We start from the raw sequence: 18,626 nt of genomic DNA, 5'->3' as shown, positions 1-18,626 counted from the left end.
CGCCGGCTATCGGCATGCGCCCGGTGCCCCGGCCTGTGCCAGCTTCACCGTGGCGGTGATGCACCCCCGGCCCCACACGTGCACCGAGCCGGGTCAGGGCTCTGCTGGCGCGCGGGGTCCCGGGGCGGGGGGCGGCGGGGGGGCCGGTGCCCGGCGGGGGCCGCGCAGCCCTGGCGCACTGCCAGTGCCTATACTTGGAAGTCTCCGCGCGCCGTTCCCATATGGAACAAACATTTGCTGCAGCCCCCGGCCGCGCACGCCGCCCCGGCTCTATAGGTACTGCCGGCCCCCCAAGCCCGGCATGGAGCTGCCGTGGGGAGCCCCGACCCCCCCCTTCCTGAGCCCCCCGAGGTGGGGAGGGCACCCGGGGGTGGTGGGGTGTCCCGCGGTGCCTCAGTTTCCCCGCAGAGGCCTGGGCGGGGGGGGGGTGGGGGGTGGGGGGATGGGGGTCAGTGGGGACCCCTCGTGCGAACCCCCGCGTGTCGCACGCGTGCGCTCCCCCCGCTGCGGCGCGGGGTGCTGCCGCGCACCCGTGGGTGCAGCATCCCCCGGGTATGCCCGGCTGGAGGGGGGCCAGGCCGGGGTGCCCCCGTGGGCTGGGGTGGGGGGGGGGTGTCAGGGGTGGGGGGAGACACACACACACACACACACACGCACACGCACACACGCAGACGGTGCAGCCGAGCCCCGGCCGCTGCGTTTTAAATCCGCCGGAGGAATTTCTGCCGCGGCCAAGACAAACGTGACCTACTTTCTGCCCGTCCCCGCACGGAGCGGAGGAGCCCGAGGGCCGGGCACGGCGCCCGCTGCAGCCCCGCGCCCCCCCCCCCCGCCGCGGGCTGGGGGCCCCCGCACCCCCCCCGCACCCCTCCACCGCGGCGGGTCACCGGGGGTTCACGGGGGTGGAGGGGGGTGGGGGGCATGCAAGCGGGCCGTCCCCCCCCCCCTCACTGGGGTGCTGCGGGTGTGCAGAGTGGGTGCCGGGCACCCTTGGGGGGGGGGGGGTGTCTGCTGGGGTCGTGCCTCGGTTTCCCCATCGTGGGGGTTTGCAACTGGGGGGGGGGGGTGCGGTGGGTGCCACTGGTGCTGCCCGTGCCCGACACCCCCCCGCGCTGTGTCTTTGCTGCAGGAGAGCTCGCAGAGGAGGGATTGCCCGCCCCCCCCCCGACCCCCCCCCGCACCCGTAAGTGTCCCCCCACCCACCAGCATGGGGGAAGGGGGGGGGGGCACATGTGTGGTGAATGCATCGGGGCTCAGCCTGGCCTCTGGGCGCAGCCTCAGGGCTCTCCTGGGCAGGGGGGCTGCCCTGTGCGCCCCCCCACCGCTTGGAGGGGCCCCCCAGCCCTGCCCTGCCCCACGGGTGGGTGCAGCAGCCGCTGCCACCCCTGCGTGTGCTTGAGCTTCCCCACTCGCTCTTGCACGGCGCTGCACACTTGTGCACACTCTCGCGCACCCGGCACGCTCTCACCCAGCATTGCACACCCATGCACACTCTCGCACACCCCGCACGCTCTCACCCAGCCTTGCACACCTGTGCACGCTCTCGCACACCCGGCACGCTCTCGCCCAGCCCCGTGTCCTGTTGCACACACCCGGCAAGCCCTCGCTCGCTCCACGTGTTCTTGCACGCCCCTCGTGCTCTCGCCCAGCCCTGCACACTCTGCGTGCCGTCGCACGCTCCCACACGGCCTTGCACACCCCGTGCGCTCTCACCCAGCCCTGCACGCACCTGCATGCTCTTACACGCTCCTGCACGCTCTCGCACGCTCCACGCGTTCTTACACCCCCCGTGCGCTCTTGCCCGGCCCTGCGCCGCACTGCGAGCTCCCGGGGGGGCTGCGCAGGGCCACTGCCCTCAACCCCGTCTCCGGGGTCCGGGCTCAGCTGCGGTTTGTCTCGGCAGGGTCCGGCCCGGGATGCTGCGCGGAGCTGAGCACTGAGGCGGGCGCCATGGGGCGCGCGTCGTAGCCCCCCGCCGTGGCCCCCCCGCGCGTGGCACCAGTGGCGGAGCCCACTCGGTCGGTGCTGAGCGCTCCTTGATGGAATTGCGGTGAATGGAACAGAAGCCCAGCACCCTGGACCCGCTGTCGGAGCCAGAGGACACCCGGTGAGCCCCCGCCCCGTGCCCACGCCGGCGCTGCCGCTGCAGCCCCCACTGACCCCGGTGCCACCATGCCCCCACGTGTCACTGTGCCCTGTGTGTCCCCGTGCATCCCTGCGTGGCCGTGTACGTGTCCATGCCCCGTGTGGCCCGATGCCCTGTGCATCCTAATGCCTTGTGTGTCCCCGAGTGTCCCCGTGCCTCCCCATGCCCAATGTGTCCCCGTGCACCCCTGCGTGTTCGTGTGTGTGTGTCCATACCCCATGCGTCCCCGTGACCTGTGTGTCCCGTGCATCCCTGTGCCCTCGTGTCTCCACACCTGGTGTGTCCCCATGTGTCCCCATGCCCCGGGCATGCTAATGCCCTGTGTCCCCATGCCCTGGGTGTCCCTGTGCCTTCTGTGTCCCCATACATCCCGGCATGGCCATGTACATGTCCGTGCCCTGGGTGTCCCTGTGCCTGGTGCATCCTAATGTCTTGTGTGTCCCCAAATGTCCCCATGCCTGGTGCATCCCCATGCCCTCTGTGTCCCCATGCCCTGGGTGTCCCCGTGCATCCCTGCGTGGTCGTGTACATGTCCATGCCCCATGTGTCCCTGTGCGTCCCCATGTGTCACCGTGCCCAGTGTGTCCGTGTGCATCCCTGCATGGTTGTGTATGTGTCCCTGCCCCAGGTGTCCCCATGCCCCGGGTGTCCCCCTGCACCCCTGTGCCCTACATGTCCCCGCGAATGCCCGTGCCCGCTGTGTCCCCATGTGTCCTCATGCTCAGTGTGTCCCTGTGCATCCCTGCATGGTCGTGTACGTGTCCATCTCCCATGTGTCCCCATGCCCAGTGTGTCCCCATGCATTCCCATGCCCGGTGTGTCCCTGTGCATCCCTGTGTGGTTGTGTACATGTCCGTACCCCATGTGTCCCCTGCCCCGGGTGTCCCCCTGCACCTCTGCACCCTACATGTCCCCACGAATGCCCGTGCCCGCTGTGTCCCTGCGCGTCCCCATGCCCAGGGTGTCCGTGTGCATCCCTGCGTGGATACACACACACGTGTGTACGTGTCCCCCTGCCCCGGGTGTCCCCCTGCCCCCTACACGTCCCCACGCATGCCCGTGCCCGCCGTGTCCCCGGGTGTCCCCACGCCCGCTTTGCCCCCATACCCAGAGCGTCCCCCCGTTCCCCACGTGTCCCCCCCCCCACTCGTGCCCGCGCCCCCGCGGGGGCCTCTCCCAGCCGCCCCCCCGTCCCCGGCCGGGGCCCCTCGGGCCGCTCTGTCCCGGGGCTATTTCGGGAGGGCCGCCCGCTCTCACGTGCCCCGGGGGGGGCCGGGCCCGGGGTCACCTTGGGCTGGAGCCCGGGACCCCCCCGCCCGCAGGTGCCCATCCCCGCCGCGTCGGGCCCCCCCCCCGCCCTCCTCTCCCCCCCCCGCGCGCGCGTGCCAGGCGGCTCCGCCAATGGGCGGGTGCCGTGCGGGCGAGGCGCGGACCCCCGCCGCCGCCCATTGGCTGAGCCCCTCTGATGTCACTTCCCCGCTGAGCCAAAAGGACATTTTGTCTTTGACTGTGAATGAGCCCCTCCCCCACTTCCCCCCCCCACACTCCCCCGCCCCTCCCCCACCCGCCACCCTTTCCCTTCCCCTCCCCCCACCCCACCCCCCCCGGGCGATGCCGTGTCCCGGGTCGGGGGTCCCCAGCGCCCCCCCTGCCCTGACCCCACAGGCGGCGTCGCCCCTAACGGGACCCCCGGGCGAGGGGTGCCCGGCGGCGGCGGGGGAGGGGGGGCGGCGGGGGGTCCGGGGGGGTTCGGGGTGCCCGGGGGGGCGGTGGGCGCCCTCCCAACCTGCCCCCCTCCCGCAGGTGGCTGGATGGCAAGCGCAAAAGAAAGAGCAGCCAATGTTTGGTGAAGAGCAGCATGTCAGGTACGGGCTCCCCCCGGCACTGCCGGGCACCCCCGTGTCCCCGTCGGGAGCCCCATGTCCCTGCCAGGCACCCTGTGCTCCCCTGGGTGCCCCGTGTCCCTGCTGGGCACCCCATGTCCCTGCCAGGCACCCCAGGGTCCCCTGGGCGCTCCATGTCCCCACAGGGCACCTCGTGGTCCCCTGGGCGCCCGGTGTCCCTACTGGGCACCCCATAGTCCCCTGGGTGCCCCGTGTCCCTGCCAGGCATCCCATGTCCTCACCAGGCGCCCCATGGTCCCCTGGGCGCTCCATGTCCGCACAGGGCACCTCGTAGTCCCCTGGGTGCCCCGTGTCCCTACCGGGTGTTCCAGGGTCCCCTGGGTGCCCCGCGTCCTCACCAGGTTCCGCCGGCACCATGTCTCCTGCCTGCATCCCCCGGGCATCCCACGTCCCTGCCGAGCACCCCAGGGTCCTCTGCATGACCCGTGTCCCCACCGGCTGCCCCGTGGTCCCCTGGGTGCCCCGTGTCCCTGCCAGGCATCCCATGTCCTCACCAGGCGCCCCATGGTCCCCTGGGCGCTCCATGTCCGCACAGGGCACCTCGTAGTCCCCTGGGTGCCCCGTGTCCCTGCCGGGTGTTCCAGGGTCCCCTGGGTGCCCCGCATCCTCACCAGGTTCCGCCGGCACCATGTCTCCTGCCTGCATCCCCCGGGCATCCCACGTCCCTGCCGAGCGCCCCCGGGCACCCCCTGTCCCTGCTGGGCACCCCGAGAGCCCCATGTCCTTGCCAGGCACCCCAGGGTCCCACGGGCACCCCACTCTCCTGGGCCCCGACACCCTCCCCCCCCATCCCTGCTGGGTGCCGCAGGGTCCCCACGGGGTGCCGGTCCCGTCCCCCCCCCCCCCCGGGCGCCCCGTGGCCGTGGGTCGGGTTCGGCCGGGGCGGCGCTATCGGGGCCGGCAGCACCCTGGGGTGGGAGATAAGGGGGGCCCGCCGGGCGCTGCCCCCCAGCCCTGCCCCATTCCCAGGCGGGGAGCGGCCGGCGCCGGCGGGATCCTGCGGGGGGGGGGCGGGGGGGAGGAGGGGCCGCCGGAGGGACACAGGCTCCCAGCCCTTCCCCCCCCCGCCCCGCACCCTTCCTCACTCTTGACGGGGGTGGGAGGGTGGAGGACCCCCGGGCTCCCCCGTATCCGGCACCCACAGGGCACCAGGGTGGGCTCTGGGCCCCCCCCACGCCTGGGTTCGCTCCATCCCGGGGGGGCGTGGGGATCCCGGGGTGCTGGGGGGACCCCCCTTGTGCATCGTGGGTGCTCTGTGCCTCAGTTTCCCCCATGAGGATGGTGATGGGGGGGGGGGCGGTCCCCAGGCTGCCAGGCTGGGGGACCCCGGACAATAGCGGGGACAGTGGGCCATTGTGTGCCGGGGGGGACAGGGACACCCCCCCTGCTGCCGGCTGGGGAGCTGGATAATGGGAGCTTTATTGCTCTGGGGGGCTCAGGCAGCCCCCGACACCCCCCCCCCAGCCTTTAACCCTTCCTGTGCCAGGGCTGCCAGCAGAGGGGAGGGGGGCAGCGGCGGGGCTGGGAGCAGATGCTGCTGCAGGGGGAAACTGAGGCACAGGGGGGGCTCGGTGGCGGGGTGCTCCGGGGGTCCCTGACGCGGGGCGTCCCCCAGGGTACATCCCTAGTTACCTGGACAAAGATGAACAGTGCGTGGTGTGCGGGGACAAAGCCACCGGCTACCACTACCGCTGCATCACCTGCGAGGGCTGCAAGGTGAGAGGGCGGGGGGCGGGCAGGGGGTGGGCAGGGGTGGGGGGGCCTCACCGGGGCTCACCGTGTCCCCATCGTTGTCCCCCCCCTTGCTGTCCTCAGGGCTTTTTCCGCCGGACCATCCAGAAGAACCTGCACCCCACCTACTCCTGCAAGTACGATGGCTGCTGCGTCATCGACAAGATCACCCGCAACCAGTGCCAGCTCTGCCGCTTCAAGAAGTGCATCTCCGTGGGCATGGCCATGGACCGTGAGTGCGGGGGGCAACGGGGATGGTTTGGGGTCCCGGAACAGCCGGTGGTGCCATGGGTGCCTGGTGCAGCACCAGGACCGAGCTGGGGTGCTGGGGATGGGGTGCTGTGCTGTGGGAGCGGGTTGGGATGCACGGCACGGTGAGGAAGGGGGGGGGGGGGTTGGCGGCTGATGGGGGGGCTCCCGGCAGTGGTGCTGGATGATTCGAAGCGGGTAGCGAAGCGGAAGCTGATCGAGGAGAACCGGGAGCGGCGGCGCAAGGAGGAGATGATCAAGTCGCTGCAGCATCGCCCCAACCCCAGCGCGGAGGAGTGGGAGCTGATCCACGTGGTGACGGAGGCGCACCGCAGCACCAACGCCCAGGGCAGCCACTGGAAGCAGAAGCGGAAATTCCTGGTGAGGGCACGGGGACGGGGGGAACCTGCCACCACCCCGGACCCCCACCCCGGCCGGTGGCAGCTGAGCACCCGCACACTCAGTGCATGCATGGCGGGTGGTGCTCATGGTGCTCCTGCACCAGGGGGTGGTTGGAGTGGGGGGGGGTTGGGATGTCACCCGGTGTCCTTGAGCTTGTCACCCCAGAAGGGTTAAGGGGTGAGCGGTGACCGAAGGGGACAGCTGTGCCCTGCGGGGTGGCCCTGTCCCCGTCCCCGCAGCGGTGCTGGCACACAGCTCCCTCTCCTGGCTGCTGCCCCACACCGAGCCCTGCCTCGGTTTCCCCCACCACGGCGGGGGGGTGTGGGATGACACGGTCACACCGGCACCCCCCAACCCCGCCGTCTGTCCCCGCAGCCCGAGGACATTGGCCAGTCGCCCATGGCCTCCATGCCCGACGGGGACAAAGTCGACCTGGAGGCGTTCAGCGAGTTTACAAAAATCATCACCCCGGCCATCACCCGCGTGGTCGACTTTGCCAAAAAACTGCCCATGTTTTCGGAGGTAAGGGGGACGCCGGGGGGGAGGAGCGGGGCCGGGGCCACGGCAATTCCCCCCCCCCCCCCGGGCCCTGCTGACGCCGTGTCCCCCCCTCAGCTGCCTTGCGAAGACCAGATCATCCTGCTGAAGGGCTGCTGCATGGAGATCATGTCGCTGCGGGCGGCCGTGCGCTACGACCCCGAGAGCGAGACGCTGACGCTCAGCGGGGAGATGGCCGTCAAGCGGGAGCAGCTGAAGAACGGCGGCCTCGGCGTCGTCTCCGACGCCATCTTCGACCTGGGCAAGTCCCTCTCTGCCTTCAACCTGGACGACACCGAGGTGGCCCTGCTCCAGGCCGTGCTGCTCATGTCCTCAGGTAGTGGCATCGGCGGCCGCCCCCGGGGCTGCTGGTGGGGGGGGAATGGGGTGGGCGCCCCGGTGCCCAGGGAGCTGTAAGGGTGCCTGGGGTGGGCACCCCAGTGCCCAGGACCCTCAGCGTCCTGGGGGTGCACTGGGTGGGCACCCCGATGCCAGAGCCCCCAGTGTCCTGGGGGTGTGCTGGGTGGGCACCCTGGGGAAACCGTGCCTCACTGGCTTTGGGGGGTATGGGGTGGGCACCCCAGTGCCCAGGACCCTCAGCGTCCTGGGGGTGCACTGGGTGGGCACCCCGATGCCAGAGCCCCCAGTGTCCTGGGGGTGCGCTGGGTGGGCACCCTGGGGAAACCGTGCCTCACTGGCTTTGGGGGGTATGGGGTGGGCACCCCAGTGCCCAGGGAGCCATAAGGGTGGCTTGGGTGGGCACCCCAATGCCCAGGACCCTCAGCATTTTGGGGGCGGGTTGGGTGGGCACCCCAATGCCGGAGCCCACAGCACCCTGGGGGAGGGCGCACTGGGTGGGCACCTTGAGGAAACTGCTTCACTGGCTTTGGGGGGGTATGGGGTGGGCACCCCAGTGCCCCAGGGGGTGTGGGGTTGGGCACCCTGATGCCAGGAGCCCTCCGAGGTAGGCATGGCCGGGGGCTCCCAGGGTGGGCACTGAAATGCCCGCTGCCCTCGGAGCTGGGGGTGCACGGGGTGGGCGCCTGAGTGCCCCTGGGGAGCTGTGCCAGGGGAATGTGGGGTGAGCACCCTAATTCCCAGTGCCCGGGGGAGCCATGCCGGTCTGGGGGGCGTGGGGAGCATATGGGGTGGGTAACCTAATGCTCAGAGCCCCAGGAGCGTGGGGTGGGCACCCTCATCCCGAATGTCACAGCCTGGGGGTATGGAGGGGGTGGGCACCCTAGTCCCTAGTGCCCTAGGAGCACGGGGTGGGCACCCTATTCCTGGGGGTGCAAGGGGGTGGGCCCCCTGATTCCCAGAGCCCCAGGAGCATGGGGTGGGCACCCTGATCCCCAGCGTCACATCTCGGGGTGTCAGGGGGTGGGCACCCTAATCCCCAGTGCCCAGGAGCACTGGGTGCATGGAGCGAGCGCCTCTGTGTCCTGGGGAGCCGTGCCCCCTTCTTGGGGGGGGGGGGTCTATAGGGTGGGCACCCCAACACCCGGGGTGGGTGCGTGGGTGGGTGCGTGGGGCAGGCAGCCTTGCGGGAGGATGAACGCCATCCCTTCCTCCTCCTCCTCCTCCTCCTCCTCCTCCTCCTCCCCCTCCCCGCTGTGCCCGCAGACCGGACGGGGCTGATCTGCGTGGAGAAGATCGAGAAGTGCCAGGAGACGTACCTGCTGGCCTTCGAGCACTACATCAACTACCGCAAACACAACATTCCCCACTTCTGGCCCAAGCTGCTGATGAAGGTGACGGATCTGCGGATGATCGGCGCCTGCCACGCCAGCCGCTTCCTGCACATGAAGGTGGAGTGTCCCACCGAGCTCTTCCCCCCCCTCTTCCTCGAGGTCTTCGAGGACCAGGAGGTGTAGGGCTGACACCCCCCCCCCCCTCTCTCCGTGGCCCCCCCACCCCGCTCTGCCCCCTCCAAATTTTTATTATCCCCGCCCCCTCCATCCGCCCCCCCCGACAGGCGAGGGCGGGGGGGGATGCTGCGCCCAGGGTGGGGGTCCCGCTGCGCCCCACACGGCCGCCCCCCCCTCCCCCCCCCCCGCGCCCCAGGACTTGACGAATTTTGTTTGTTTGCACAGGGAAGGGCCCCGACGGTCGAGCGTTTCCTTTATTGTCCTTCTCTTCTTAGATTATTATTTTTTAAGCATTTATTTCCCTCCCTGAGAGGCTAAAATATTAAACTAACTGCACTTTGGAAGGAGAGAGGAGGAGGAGGAGGAGGAAGAGCAGAGGAGAGGAGGGGGCTCGGGGCTGCACAGGGAGAGGCTGTCCCGGCCTGGGGGGGCCGCGGCCACATGCACTTTTGGCCGGACAGCGGCGCAGGGGCCGGGGATGGGGGGGGTCCAGGACCCCCCCTTCCCCATAGTGGGGCAGGGGGCACGGGGGGCACAGCGGCGGGGAGGGGGACCTCAGCCCACGGGGGCACAGGGCTGGTGGCCCCCTCCGCCCACTGGCCTCTGGGTCTGCCCTGGCTGGGGTCCCCTGCCCCCCCCCCCCCCCTTCCCCAAATTCGGGGCCAGATTCGGGGCTTTGGTTTTCTCTGTCTTTTTTTTGGGCTGAGAGGAGACGATTTTGTGCCAAGCGCCGGCAGACGGTGGGCGCTGCGGGACACCGCGGGGGGGGGGGGTGTCATGAGGACCGGCTGCGGCTGCCCCCCCCCCCCCATCCCCCACCTTTTCCGTTGTCTTTTTTTTTTGTTGTTCCCCCCCCCCCCGTCCTCGTGGGTTTATTTGTCGTGTCCGTCAGGAGTTGCAATGGCCCCAGAGGTGCTGGCGGGGGGGGGGCAGCGGGTGCCCCCCCGGGACCCCGCACGGCCCCCACTGCACTACTGCCCCGGCCCCCAGCAGCAGCACTTCGGGGGGGGGGGGGGGCTGCACCCCCCAACCACTCCCCTGCTCCGGGGGGGGCTGCGCTGCGGCGGGGGCCGGTGGGGGCCCTGGGGGTGGCCAGTGGGGGGGGTCCCGGCTCGGCGGGGGGCAGGGCTGCGGTGAGGGCACCTGGGAATGGTTTTATCACCTTTCCCCACTCCCCTCTTCCCCCCCCCCCCCCCCCCCCCCAATTTAGGTTTGTGAATTTTTTCTTACCTCAGGCAGAGGCCGAGGGGGGGCGCGGGCCGGGGGGGCGGCCGGTGAGGCAGGCAGCCTGCCGGGGCCCACCTAAGCTAATATATATATATATATAAATATATATAAAATATATAATTTTTGTAATTAAAAAAAAAAAATCTTTTTACGGGTCGTTTAAAAGCAGAAATCCCAACACGAGACACTTCCCCCCCCCCCCCCCCCTCCCCTCCGGGCACGGGGGGGGGACGGGGGGGCTGGACGGGGGCCCCTGCCGCACCCCCCTGCCACCCCCCGGCCCCCCCTAACGTGGGGATCGTGTCTGGAGGCCCCGCCGGAGCCCCGGCAGCCGGGTCGGGGGTGCAGTGGGGCCATGGGGTGGCAGAACCGGGGCACCCATGGGTGCCCTCGCAGCCGGTGGGGAGGGGGGGTGGCGGTGCCCTCGGCCCCTCGCAGCAGAGCCAGATTTGCATGTGGTGCAAAATGTCTTAAACTCGCGCCCCGGGTGCCCGGTGCCGGGGGGGTGTCCTGGCACAGCCCCCAGTGGGCTCAGCTCCACCGGCACCGGCGCGGGTGGCGCGATAGGAGCCGGTGCCGGGAAACACTAATGCCCATGCTGGGGGGGGGGGGGGGCGCAGGGTTTGGGGATTCAGCTGCCCCCCCCCCCCAGCCAGCAGCACTGGCCCCCCGGTGCGCACCGTCCAGCACCGGCCTTAACACGTGCCTTCGGGCTGGGGCTGCGGCCCCCACGGTGCGGTGCCCGGCAGTGCCATCGCCGCGCCACGCCGGTGCAGTGGCCGTGCATGCTGGCGCGATGCCCGCCTGGCGGCCGTGCCGGTTGCAGCGGCCGTGTGTGCTGGTGTAACGCCGGTGCAGCGGCCGAGCCGTGCTGCTGCCAACGTCCGTGCATGCCGGTGCCGTACCGCGCCGGTGCCGTGCGGTGCCCGTGTGTTTCCGTGCGCAGCCCATGTGATGCTGTGCGCTGCCCGCGCGCTGCCCATGCTCGCTCCCTGCCTGCGCGGCAGGGCAGAGCTGTCACGGGATGTGTCTTAAGCAGCAAACGTGACCCCCCCCCGCAGCCGGGTGTGGGCCCCCCCCCACCCCAAGGCGGTTCGTCCTAGGGGGGGTGCAGCCCGGCCCCCCGCGCCCTCGCACTCCCCCCGCGCCCCCCGGGCCGTTCCCTCTCGTCTCCGTCTCGCGTCGCCATCGCACGTCCAGCATCGGCCCCGGCTTCGCCTGGGGGGGGGGGGAACAAGACCGGTGCCCCCCTCCCAACCCCTCCACCATCACCACCGCCTCCCCCGGGCCGTCCCCGTCCCCGTGTTCCCTGTCCCCCCCCCAAGCACATACCTCATGGCTCCCGGAGCTGCCCCTGCCCACGGCCGCGTCGAGCCCACGGGGCATGGCTCGGTGCGCCCCAGCACGGCGCGGGGTCCCCCGACTATGCATGGTGCCGCGGTGGCGGCGGGGGGCCGCGGCCGGCGTCGCTGAATGTAGGGCGCGGGATGGGGAGGGGGGTGGGGGTGGGGGGGGTGGGTCGCTGAGCTCCGTGACAATCACAGTCTGTGACGTGCGATTTTAAACCCTTTTGTGTTTTGGTCAGGATTTTAAAGAAAGATATTTTTATGGTAATTGTTGCTGGTCTATTTTACTATATATTTATGTAATAAATATATGATGAAAAAAACAAAACAAAAAAACCCCAAAGAACAACCCAACCTGCCCAACCCCCCCCCACGCAGCTCGGCTGGATCCGGTCTCTGCTCTCCGCCGCTGGCTGCCGGAGTGGGGGGCCGGGATGGGGGGACCCCCCCCGGCACTACCAGCGGAGCCATGGGGCTGGTACCCAACTTGGGGGGGGAGGAGGGGGGAGGAAGTCCCGGCGTCCCGGTGCCCACCTGGGGGGGTGCAGCCCCCTGGGAGTCCGGCGGGCGCCGTGGGGTTGGTGCTGCCCCTCGGGGGGGGGGGGGGTCTCGTGTGTGTGTGTGTGTCCGTGTGTGGGTGTGTGTCCCTCACCCGCAGTGCTATGTACAGGGTGGCGGGTGCTCGGGGGGGTCCCCGGGGTCCGTCGGGGCCCTACTGGGCGTCGATGCGGAAGGAGAGCAGCTTCTCGGAGTGGAGGTTGTTGAGGGTGCGCAGGTCCGGCAGCTTCAGCAGCAGTTTGGTGAACCGCGACGTCTCCGCCGGGTGCGTCTTCAGCACGAGGGCGCGCAGGGCGCGGATCAGCGTCTCCTGCAGCTGCTCCACCGACGCCGTGTCCTCCATACCCGAGCGGTCTGCGGGGATGGAGCATCAGCGGGCGGGTGGTGACACCCCCCTCCCCTACCGATCCCCCCACATCACCCCGGCTCCCACCTGCCGAGACCAGGACGACGGCGGTGAAGAGCCCCAGCTCCTCGTCGGTGAGGTCCAGGGCGCTGAGCTTCTCGCTGAACTCGAACATGGAGCTGAGGAGGTCACCCATGCCCATGCCCCACAGCTCCTCCAGGCTGTACTTCGTCCGGCTCATGAACGTCACCGTCTGCTCCTTCACGTCGAACAGCGAGGCGAAGCGAACCATCAGCACCTGCGGCACACGCGGCGTCAGCGGGACGAGGGCACCGTGCCGTGCCGAAGGGCGCCCTGCAACGCTGCGGGCTACCGTGCAATACTGCGGGGCACCCCGCAATGCCGTGCTCCGTGCCACGGCTCCCACGCCGTGGGGCACTGTGCCAGACCGTGGGGCACTACGTGATGCCGTGGGGCTCTGTGCCATGCTCTGGGGCGCTGTGCCCATGCCGTGGGGGCTCCATGCCAGTCTATGGGGCACCGTGCAATGCCATGAGGCTCCATGCTGGTCCATGGGGCACCATGCAATGCTGTGGGACTTCGTGCTGGGCAGTGGGGCACCGTGCGATGCCGTGGGGTACCGTGCCCTCTGTTGAGCCCTCGCTGTCCCGGGACGTACCTCGAAGGTGCCAGCCTTGAGCAGGGTGACCTGGTCGTGCTGGGAGAGGGCCTGGAAGCCGGGAATGTGCTTGGCGAACTCGACCACCTCGCGGACGGCGGGGGTGAAGCTGAGGGAGAAATCCTCCCAGATCTCCTGCACCGAGCGCCCGCTGCGGCCGGGCGGGTGGCTGTTCATGGGGCAGGCCTGCGGGCGACGGCACGGCTCAGCCCGGCGCCGCGGGGCTCCCCCGGCCTCGCCGCCGCGCCACAGACAAGGCGATTAGTGCGATTAGCGGCTAAAAATATCCGGGGAGGGGGAGCGGGAGCCCCCGGGTGCTCACCGGCAGGACGTCCTTGGTGCCGCGGGGCCAGGGGCAGCCCCGCACCGGGGGCTCGGGGTAGGTGGGGGGGCAGAGCCGGGGCTCGGGGGGGCCGGGGGCCCAGGCGGGGGGCGCATCCCAGTGCAGGAGGCCGTTCTCGCAGGCTGGGGGGGGTCCCAGCTTGTCGTGCGCGTAGACGAAGATCTCCTTGTGGGCCTTGGCCACCTGCGCGATGACGTCCTCGGTGCCCCCGCCGGGGCTGGGCGAGCGGGGGGGTGTCAGCTGCTGGGGGAACTGGGAGAAGCAGGCGGGGGGGGCGAGCGGCGGGGGGCCGGGGGGCGGCGCGCGGCCCCCACCCGGTGCCAGACCCTCGCCGGAGCCGGGCATCCCCGGCAGGGTGCTGCCCATGCCGCTCATGGCGCTCTGCATCTCCGCCAGCATCCGCTGCTTCTCCCGCTTGGGGATGCGCCCGAAGCGCACGGCTGCGGGGGACACGGGCGTTAGCGGGCAGCCCGGGCACACCGACACCCCCCAGCCCTGCGCGATGGGGCAGCGGGGGCTGCCGGGAACCCGGCTGCATCCCTACCCCCTGTTTTGGAGGGGATGTACAGCCCCGAGCACGTGGGGATCCATCCCTGGAGGGCACGTACAGCCCCGGCACAGCAGAGAGGGGGGACACATCCCGTGGGGCATGCCTGGCACCAGTGCCGGCAGGGGGACCCGGCCCGGGGGGGGACGTACAGCCTCAAGCACAGGGTACCCAAACCAGGAGGGGACATACAGCCCTGAGCATGGGGGGACCCGGTCCCGGAGGGGGTTGGCAGCCCTGACCATGGGGGACACCCATCCCTGGAGGGGACATACAGCCCTGAGCACAGGGATGGTGGGGGGGACACAACCCGCAGGGCATGCACGGCGCGCAGCGCAGGCAGGGGGACCCCAGAGGGGACGTACAGCGCTGACCACGCGGGAGGACACCCATCTCAGGAGGGGACAGGCAGCCCTGGGCATAGGGGATCCCACCCCCGGAGGGGATGTACATCACTCAACACGGGGTCCCCGGTTCTGGGGGGTCCCGGGGGGGGGGGGGTCCGGGGCCGAGCTCACCATCACGGGACATGCCGACCAGCAGGCACTTCTTGAAGCGGCACTGCTGGCAGCGGTTGCGGTTGATGCGGACGATGGAGCAGTTCTCATTCTTGAGGCACTTCTTGTACTGGATGTTCTGCTGGATGCTGCGGCGGAAGAAGCCCTGCAGGGCGGGGGGGGGATGTCACTCGGGGTGCCCCCCAGCACGGCAGGGGCTCCGCGCCGCCCTGGCCCCGTCCCCAGTACCTTGCAGCCCTCGCAGGCGTGGACGCCGTAGTGGAAGCCGGAGGCGACGTCCCCGCAGACCTTGCAGAGCAGCACCATCCCGTTCAGCTCTGCGGAGGGATGGGGGTGAGCGGGGTCCCGGGGTGCCCACTGCCGTGGGGGGGACGCGACACCATCCGCCGCCCCCTCTGCCCACCCCACTCACTGGTGACGGTGCTGCTGGATTTGCTGGGCGAGCTGCGGCGCCGCTCGTCCACGGGGACCTGCTGCACTCCGGGGAAGTTCATCGAGGAGCCGTACGATGAGGAGGAGGAGGAGGATGAGGAGGAGGATGAAGGGGAGCCATCCTCACGGGGGGCCAGCGAGCCCCCGCCGTAGGCACGGGAGTCCTGGAGGGAGCCGGTGGGCGACGGGGGAAAGTAGGTGGGGAAGGACTGGGAGCCTGACTGGGAGCTGCTGTTGGAGCTGTCGCTGCAGAGCGAGACGGGGCTGGTACGGTTGGGTGAGGCGCCGCTGGAGCCCACGTAGCTGATCACGCCGCCTGCGGGCAGAGCAGCAGGGCCACACATGCACCGAGCTGTGCCGGGCTCAGCCTCCTCCAGACCGAGGGGGGAGAACCCGGGAAGGGGATCGCAGCCCCGGGTGGGGGTCCCCAGGAAAGCGCCCCAGATGCATCCCGGACCCATGGGTGTCATGCTGCACTGTGGCCACACGTGCGCCGCCCGCTCTGAGTCAGGCACCGCACCCGCCAGCTGCCACGGGTGCCGTCCCCACGTGGGATGGGGACAGACGGGTGGCCTGGGTGCGTGCCAGCCGGGGACACGGGCACGGCCCCCCCCCGGAAGCACCCGTGGGAGGAACGCGGGCCGGGAACCCGTAACCGGGAGGTCACGGCAGTTCCACCCGCCGGCTCCGGTGGCACAGCCCTGCTCCCAGTCCCACAAGTTCAGACAGAGCCCCACGGTGCATCCCCCCCCACCCCCCACCATGGCACTGGGAAGGGTGGGTGTCACAGCGCAGCCCCCTCAGCTGGGGGGATGCAGCCCCCACTGCAGAGCTGGAGCGAAGGGGTGGGGAGGTCTTGAGTGGGGGGAACCCCACAAAGGTGGGGACCAACCGCGGTGCTGTGCCCATGGCAGAGGTCACCCCCCCACCCCATTCCTCCCCTGTCCCAGCCCCGCTCCCCACACATGGGGCAGTGGCACCAGGACACAGCTCCAGTTGGCGGGGACACGTGGAAGGCGACGTTGGGGACACACGGGATCGCCGGGGCCATGTGTCTCCCGCCGCACACGGTGCCGCTGGCACAGATGCCACGCGCCGGAGCCAGCCTGCCACCACCAGTCACACCCCCCCACATGCCCCCCCCAGCCACCTCCAAAGGGGGTCACCGAATCGGGGACAGTGGGTCCCATACCCCCCCTCCCAAAACTGCAGCTCCTGGGGATCCCCAGCTGCTGGGACCCCAAAATACTGGGGGGGTCCCCCACCCCAAAACCCCGGGACCCCCCCTTCGAGGGGGGGTCCCGGGGCTTTGGGGTGGGGGACCCCCCCAGGGGGTCGCAGAAGGACGCGGGGGACATTCCCCACCACGAAACACGGGGACCCCCTGGGGACCCCCCCTAAACAGCCGCCCCAAAGCTCCCCCCCCCCCCCGCGCCCCAGCTCAGGCGGCCTCACGCCGCCGCCCCACGTGCTCGAGCCGCACGTGGCCTCCCCCGGCCCCGCCCCTTCACGCTTTGCCCCGCCCCCGCCCACCCCATTGGCCAGTCGCTACGCCCCGCCCCTTCTCGTTGCCCCGGAGACAGCGCTCCCCCCCCTCCCCCCTCGGGGTTAGAAAGGGAGAGTGGAACGCGGCGTCCCCGCTTCCGGGTGTGACGTCACGAGGGGGGGCAGCGATGATGTCATGAGGCGTCCAATGGGCGGGGGCGGGGCGGGGCTGCGGGGAAAACAAACTCCGCACGTGGCAGCGGCGGGGAGGGGGACACGTGCCGGGGGGGGGAGAGATGAGGGGGGGGGGGCACCGCCTCCGTTCCCGTTCCCGTTCCCGTCCCCGTCCCTCCCGGTGCGCGTCCCCGCGCGGGGTACCCGGGCACGCGCGTCCCCGCCTCCGCCGCCCACGGACTGCCCGCTCCCCGCTGCCCCGCTCCCGCCGCGACCCCCTCCGCTCCCGCTGCCCGTCCCGCCGGTGACGGTGCCCGTCCCGCCGGTGTCCGGGACGCCCCGGTGCACCGATCCCCATCCTCACCCTCCCTTACCCTCCGCGTCCAACGCTCCCCGCCGTTCAGGACTCCCCGCTCCCGGTCTCCATCCCTCCTGCCCCGGCCACCGGAGCGCTCCGGCGCCGCCGTTCAGGTCGCCCCGGTGTTGCGAGACACCCCCGGTGCCAGCACCGCGCATCCCCCCCTCCCTCCCTCCCGGGGACGCCCCGGCCCCGCTGCCCGATCCTTACCCCGCTATGCGGGACCGCCCGGTCCCGGTAGGAAGGAGCCCCGTTCCGGGATGCGGTCCCGGTTGCGCGCATCCTGCCCGGTGGGGTGTGCGGGACCAACCCTCCCCCGGGTCCCGGTGTCCGGACCCCTTCCGATCCGCGGTCTCAGCTCTCAGCCCACCTCGCTGCCGTCCCGGCGCACCGACCCCCGAACTCCTCTCTCGCTGCTCCCCGCCACCGGTGCCCGCGCGGTTCCGGCGGCGCAACGCCCGGGGATGGGGGCGGGTGGGCTCCACCGGGGCACTGACCTGTGCTGCCGGCCTCGGGGGCGGCCATCCTCGGGGGCGGGAGGGGGTGGGGGGGGGCTGTCCCGGCTCCGCCGAGCCTCCCGCAGCCGTGACCCGAGCCGGGGCGAGGGGAGCCGCGCCGAGCCGTGCCGCGCCGCCGCCCGGCGAGGGCTGTTGTGCGCCCGCCGCCCGCCCCGCCGCCCGCCCGCCACCGGCCGCGGCTGCGCACTGGGCCGCACGCGGCGCCGCCGCCTCCCCCATGTGATTCCCGGGGAGAGCCTCGTGCCCCAGTGACACACTTTCCGCCGGCGGCCCCGGCCCCGCGTCGCCGCCGGGGAGACCGGGCGCAACGGGGACCCCCCCCCCCCCCCATCCCGCCCCGCCCCGCCGCGGGGAACGGCACCGGCACCCGCACCCGCACCGGGGACGCCCGGGCGCAGCGCAGGCACCCCTGTCACCCCGCACGGCGCTGTCCCTGCGCTGGGGACACTGGGGGACGCCTGTCATGCTGCCACAGCGTGGTCCCCGCGCTGGGGACACCCGGGGACAGCACTGGCACCCCTGGCGCCCTGCACGACACCATCCCCTGGGGACACCTTGGCACCTATGTCACCCAGCACAGCACCGTCCCCTGCACTGGGGACAATACTGGCACCCTCGTCACCCTGCACAGCACTGTCTCCTGTACTGGGGACACAGAGGGACACTTGTCACCCAGCATAGCGTGGTCCCTGCACTAGGAACTGTCCCCTGCACTAGGGACACCCAGGCATGGAACTGCCACCACTGTCACCCTGCACAACACTGTCCCCTGCACTGGGGACACTGGGGGACGCCTGTCATGCTGCCACAGCATGGTCCCTGCACTGGGAACACCCAAGCATGGCACTGTCCCCTGCCCTGGGGGCACCCAGGCACAGCAATGGCACCCCTGGCACCCTGCATGACACCATCCCCTGGGGACACCTGGGCACCTATGTCACCCAGCACAGCACTGTCCCCTGCACTGGGGACACCCAAGCATGGCACTGTCCCCTGCCCTGGGGACACCCAGGCACAGCAATGGCACCCCTGGCACCCTGCATGACACCATCCCCTGGGGACACCTGGGCACCTATGTCACCCAGCACAGCACTGTCCCCTGCACTGGGGACACCCAAGCATGGCACTGTCCCCTGCCCTGGGGACACCCAGGCACAGCAATGGCACCCCTGGCACCCTGCATGACACCATCCCCTGGGGACACCTGGGCACCTATGTCACCCAGCACAGCACTGTCCCCTGCACCGGGGACACCTGG

At 70.9% G+C, this 18,626-nt stretch overlaps 2 protein-coding genes across 4 annotated transcripts; one reads left to right on the top strand and one right to left on the bottom strand.

Moving 5' to 3' along the window:
- The first annotated feature begins 1,907 nt into the window (after window positions 1-1,907).
- On the top strand, window positions 1,908-9,634 carry THRA (thyroid hormone receptor alpha). Its single transcript, XM_082494967.1, has 8 exons — window positions 1,908-2,107; window positions 3,950-4,011; window positions 5,666-5,766; window positions 5,866-6,013; window positions 6,206-6,411; window positions 6,808-6,954; window positions 7,048-7,306; window positions 8,593-9,634. The coding sequence occupies exons 1-8, from the start codon at window positions 2,055-2,057 to the stop codon at window positions 8,841-8,843; spliced, it is 1,227 nt and encodes a 408-aa protein (XP_082351093.1). The 5' UTR covers window positions 1,908-2,054; the 3' UTR covers window positions 8,844-9,634.
- A 2,044-nt stretch (window positions 9,635-11,678) lies between these two features.
- On the bottom strand, window positions 11,679-17,474 carry NR1D1 (nuclear receptor subfamily 1 group D member 1). Of its 3 annotated transcripts, none has more exons than XM_082494961.1 (7): window positions 17,348-17,474; window positions 14,814-15,149; window positions 14,630-14,718; window positions 14,402-14,546; window positions 13,316-13,776; window positions 12,402-13,179; window positions 11,679-12,322 (listed from the first exon to the last, which is right to left on the bottom strand). In XM_082494961.1, the coding sequence occupies exons 1-7, from the start codon at window positions 17,373-17,375 to the stop codon at window positions 12,123-12,125; spliced, it is 2,037 nt and encodes a 678-aa protein (XP_082351087.1). In that variant the 5' UTR covers window positions 17,376-17,474; the 3' UTR covers window positions 11,679-12,122. The 3 variants fall into 3 exon arrangements, with proteins under 3 accessions (XP_082351087.1, XP_082351088.1, XP_082351086.1); XM_082494962.1 differs by lacking the exon at window positions 17,348-17,474 and having other exon boundaries at window positions 12,402-12,612; window positions 12,994-13,179; window positions 14,814-15,330; XM_082494960.1 differs by lacking the exon at window positions 17,348-17,474 and having other exon boundaries at window positions 14,814-15,330.
- Window positions 17,475-18,626: the final 1,152 nt, after the last annotated feature.

Source organism: Vanellus vanellus (assembly GCF_965231255.1).
Source record: "Vanellus vanellus genome assembly, chromosome: 24".
Classification (NCBI taxonomy): Eukaryota; Metazoa; Chordata; class Aves; order Charadriiformes; family Charadriidae; genus Vanellus; species Vanellus vanellus.
Note: the sequence above shows the minus strand (reverse complement) of the source record. Positions and strands in the feature narration are given on the sequence as shown.